Below are 5,246 nucleotides of genomic sequence, written 5' to 3' on the forward strand. Positions count from 1 at the left end.
AGAGAAGGCAGACATCTCTACCGCTGATACTGACACTCGACCAGTCACACCAAAACAATCAAGATTGATAACTAGCACTACAGTAAGAGACAAAATATGTTCATCTGATTTTGGGGTGAACTGTCCCTGTATGGTGATGCAGTGGTTAGCATTGTCACCTCACAGCAAGAGGGTACCTGGTTCGAACCCGGGGTGGGGTAGCCCTTCTGTGTGAAGTTTGCATGTTCTCCCCGTGTCAGCGTGGGTTTTCTCGGGGTGCTCCAGCTTCCTCCCACAGTCCAAAGACATGCAGGTTAATTGGTGACTCTAAATTGCAGTAGGTGTGAATGTGAGTGTGAGTGGTTGTCTGTCTCTATGTGTCAGCCCGGTGATAGTCTGGTGACCTGACCAGGGTTTGAATGAGCAGCATTTCAACTCCTTTTCTCTCTGTCTGTAATGTACAGTTGACAAGTCGGACTACATGGTCGGCAGCTACGGGCCCAGACCAGACGAGGCATACGAGTTCCTCACAACAATGGAGGAGGCACCCAAAGGGATGCTGGCCCGCGGCACCTACACCATCAAGTCCAAGTTCACTGATGACGACAAACACGACCATCTCTCCTGGGAGTGGAACCTCAATATCAAGAAAGACTGGAAAGACTGATTCCCTCTTCGACATCCTCCACCGCCATCTTCCCCCGCTTTGTCCCTCTCTCTTTTCTCTTCTCTGCTGTCATTCCATTATTTCTGTCTGGATTATGTGTTGATTGAAGCTTTTGCTCTCTCCGTCCATTGACAACTTGTTCTTACAGTTTCCTTTTCTAAATTCCAATCACTTCATCATTCCTCCTGTCGTAACACTTTCACCTTGTTTTCGCCCGCCCCTTTCTGTTAAGTATTAAATCTTAAAAATGGAGAAAGCAAACAATGTGCACAATCCAGATTTTGCGGTTCGTTTATAAAAGAAAAAATAAGTTAAAAAGAAAAGTCTGTTAACTGCTCTTGGAAGTGATCAAATATGTGATAGCGCTTTCTTGTCCTCCCCGTTTTCATCCCTCTTTATTTTTCCAGATTGTTTTGTACTATTACCGTGATCTGCCTTGGAAAGCATTGTGCAGGAAGCAGTAGTGCTGTATGTATGTGGCTGCTGTACGGTCACTGAGCAATCATTGCTGGACACAACTCTTGGACGCAGCCCTCCTAAAGCCTTTGAGCAGATTATTTGTACCAGGGTCTTGGCAAATTATTTGGAATTTAGGCCACGTCTTTTTTCCAGATGATTTAGCTCCCTGCAAAGTCTACTGAGAGAACAGGGGAAACAACATTACCTCTAACCCCTTGTGACCCCTGGCTGTAGGTGCGGCTGTTCCTCTCCTGATCAGGGTATTCTGGCAGTGTTTTAGCAGCCATGTGGCCTTAACGAGAACCCTTAGGAAAAAAATAGACAACCTAATTGAGCCATTTGCCTTCAGATTGTATTTGCCAGACCATCATGTGAGCCTGTTTTTAACAATACTTGTAATACACGGACAGGGAATCAGGACTAAGGACTTTTAACACCTTTTATTTCAGGTTTGATGATCTGTAAAAGCCATTACATGTTGATGTCCATCATATTAACTCTATTTACAAGCATATTTTTCATCACTGTAGTTTTCTAAAGATCAGTTCAATTAACTTTTAGACAATATACAACAACTGTAAATATGAGTCCAGGTTGTGATGATGGCTTCCTGTCACCCAGTATCCTCTCTAGTCCCTGAGGCCATATTTCCAGCGTGTCCACGGACTGTTAAACTGCTCACCTTGTATTATTCAAGTTTAAAATATCAATGCTGACTGTGCCTCCAGTCTCTTACAACCACATGCTGCTCCTGCTGACTCGACGGCACTCTGTGCTCAACATCAGTGAGGTGAAACGTCTGTAATTGACTTCTGAACCAGTATAGAGACATCAGTCCCCAACCAGACTTCGATGGGTAACACATCCTGCCATATAAAAGCTTTGTTTTTTTCGAATACACTCCAGAAGCATGGGAATGAAGTCTGTTTCCGCAGCTACTTAAAGCTCTCATGTCATGGACTGAGGTTTTTTCTCTGTTGGTTGGGTTTGATTCGATATGTGCTACTTGTATTACCTACAGTTTACTGATCTCCTGTATTGACATTAAAGTGTTCAGACTGGGCCTGCGTGTATCCTGTTTTATTTAATGGAAACTAGCTGTTGTAGGATGTGACTTGTTGCCTCCCTGAGCACTTACAGGGAAACTTTGGTATTTTTCACCCCAGCAATTTTTGACTGCAGCAGCAAAACAGGCTACAATGTAGTCCCTATGGGGCAATTGTGCAACGTCCATTTATGTCCACTGAAAGTGCTTGTTTTTGCCACTGACAGGCTCAGATTGATATTGGAAGTGTCTGAAATTATGTTTTTCTTCACCTTCAGGTTGTGCGTTTGTTAGTGTGACCAAGTCTCGCTCAAGAAGTGTTCTGAAATCTCGCAAGAGGTGACTTGTCGCAGGGAAAACAACAGTGGAAAGGTTAGTGAGAGCTGGAAAGAGAAGTGGCAGGAAGACTGTTGTGTTGGAGTACAGAAAGGGTAGCTTAGTGTTATCGAAAAGGTTTTCAATGTCATGGCTAAATTGAAACATCTTCCTTACCTGTTTGTTCGTGTAACCAAGTTTCGCTCAAGAAGTCTTCCTCTGAAATCTCGCAGGCTTTTCCCACAATGTCTAAATTTGCTTAATATTCTGCCATGATGATAAATATTTCAGATAAAACGAAGCTAGGCTCTCTGTCACATCTTGCGAGATTTCAGAACAAGACTTCTCCTTGAGTGACACTAACACACAAAACAGACCGGAACAAGTGAAAGATAAGGAAAAACATTTAGTTTCTCTGCAGGGTCTTTGCCATAATGCTGTCAAACTCTTGTCACAACAATCCGAGCCTGTCAGCGGCAAAAACAAGCACTTAAAATCGATGTATACTGACGATGCACAATTGTCCATAGGAATTACATTGCAGCCTCATTCACCGTTGCAGCTGCATCGCTCTTAATACTGGACCGATTTTAAGAATTGTTTCCATTCATCACTTAGACTCAAGAACACGGGAAAGTTGGGTCCAGGTGAAAAAATACCACAGTTTCTCTTTAACAGTAAAGGAGCATGGTCGATACACTTCTTATTTTAATCAACAGAAAACATTTTAAATGGCCTTCAACAAGAACATCGTTGACAATGAAATGGTAACACGTAGAACTGATGATGTTGTAATGTCTGAAATGATCAAACGCATCCCCGACACAGCGATCATTCCCCTGCAGCTTGTAATGCATGCTGTAAAAGCACCACAGAGGCATCTCCACCTGTTCAGGCATCATCTCCGTCACATGATATAATAAACCATTTAAGTAAAGAAACTGTCATCAAACACGTAACACAGTACACTTTGGCAGCTGTCCTGAAGGATTTGGCCTTCCAACAAATTCAGAACACAGTTAAATATCACTCTGCTGCATCTTCAAGCAACTTCAAGCTGGTTTAAAAGCTCGTGTGATTTTAGTTTAAACCTGCTTTTTAAGACTTATTTAGCACTTAGTGTTTATTAGACAGATGCATGCTTCAAATGCTGTAAGTAGTTTCAAAGCCAATGGCTGTTTTTTTTTTCTCTTTAAGTATTATTTGGCTTAATTGTTGCTTTCTATGAATAAAAAATAATAGTTAAATCATTTCTGCATCAGCACATCTCAATTACAAATACTACATCACACACTACACTGTCCTAAGACAGAAACAAACCCTCTGTTCTGATTATCTGTCAGGTATGGTCACTCAGAAAAAGGCATTTCATCCACATCAACGATCTTCCATCCATGTAGGGAGATATAACATTTGGCAGTTTCAGATGAATCAGCCTCCACCGCTAACAATATGCATCATTAATCAGCCAACGCCATGACTACAGGCATCCACTCCAAGTCAGGAGTGGTGAAATGTAGGACGAGAAGCCTTCACAACAGTGAGGTAAATTAAATCTTGTGCAGTCACTGTTTTCAGCAGCTCCAGCTCATTTGTGACCCTTCCTGCTCTTGGTGGAGTTCATGTCACTCTTGGTCTTCTGTAAGCGGGAGAAGATCTCTTTGAACAGGGCTTTGTACTCTGGCGTGTTCTGGCTGAGCCGTTTGTCCACCTGCTCTACCTGCCTGCTGATCCCCTCCAGTGCCTCTGGGGTGGAGGGAGTTTGAGGGGGTGTGGGAGGGGTGGCGACGGCCCCTGATGTCGAAGGTCCCGCGGAGACCATGCTGTACTCCTTCATGGAGGGGTCCCTGGAGACAGGTCGCGAGGTCTGCACCTCAGCATGGCACAGGCTCTCCTCGTGACGCCGGCACTTCCCCAGCAGCTCCTCATACTTCTCCAGCAGGGCGTGGTACTGCTCGTCCACCTCCCGCAGGATGGACATGCCACGTTTGCGCACGCCGTTAGCATGGAGGGCGTAGCTGCCTTGGCGCCTACCTGAGGCGTCACGGGCTGAGATGGCGTTCAGAGCTGTGTCGCTGCAGCTCTTCCTCACTGGGCCTCCCTGCTGCCCTGGTCCTCCTGCCTCACCTCCGTCACCTCCCTCCTCCAGCGCCACGCTCTCCTCTGGGGTGTCTGTCTCAGGGCCGTTGCTAAGCAGCGTCTCCAAGCCGTCCTCCATACCCCCGATCAGACACACCCTGGACTTCCTGAGCTGCTGCATCTCCTGGAGCTCAGCCTCCAGCTCCTGGACCCGCAGCTGGCAGCCCTCGGCTCCTAAAAGACGCTGTTCCAGACGATCAAACTCCTGCAGCACAGCAGCACACTCCCGCTCAGCGCCCTCCCTCTGAGAGCGCTCTGTGGCCACAGCTGTGCGCAGGGAAGACACGATGTCTCTCAGGCGCTCATTCTCCTCATCTACTGGACGTCGTTCAGCCAGGTCCACACTGCCCGGGTTGGCCAAAAGGAAACCATCTTCATACCTGATGAAAGACAAGTATTACATCATCAGAGTGAGATTTAAAGCACAGTTTCATAAATACTTTATAACTACACAATCATACAATCAGTGAACCAACCAAAGGGATCATGAGATCGATCATAAATCATGAGATCATATTAAGATTATAGATTATCCTATGACTTTTTAATAATTTTCTGTTTAGTGTACCACACTATTAATTTTTATGAAATGACTTTTTTATGATATTTTAGATGTCATACTATACTATGACTTTTTTATGA

The 5,246-nt window shown here is 44.9% G+C and overlaps 1 protein-coding gene across 1 annotated transcript; it reads right to left on the reverse strand.

Annotated features, from left to right (window-relative positions):
• Positions 1-1,040: 1,040 nt before the first annotated feature.
• LOC126387562 (cerebellar degeneration-related protein 2-like) lies at positions 1,041-4,984 on the reverse strand (the record flags this gene model as incomplete). The annotated part of the gene is made up of 1 exon (XM_050040083.1): positions 1,041-4,984. A coding segment is annotated over one exon (931 nt), but the record flags the coding sequence as incomplete, so codon positions are not given.
• Between the last annotated feature and the right edge of the window lie 262 nt (positions 4,985-5,246).

This window comes from Epinephelus moara, unplaced genomic scaffold, assembly GCF_006386435.1.
Source record: "Epinephelus moara isolate mb unplaced genomic scaffold, YSFRI_EMoa_1.0 scaffold839, whole genome shotgun sequence".
In the NCBI taxonomy this organism is placed as follows: domain Eukaryota; kingdom Metazoa; phylum Chordata; class Actinopteri; order Perciformes; family Serranidae; genus Epinephelus; species Epinephelus moara.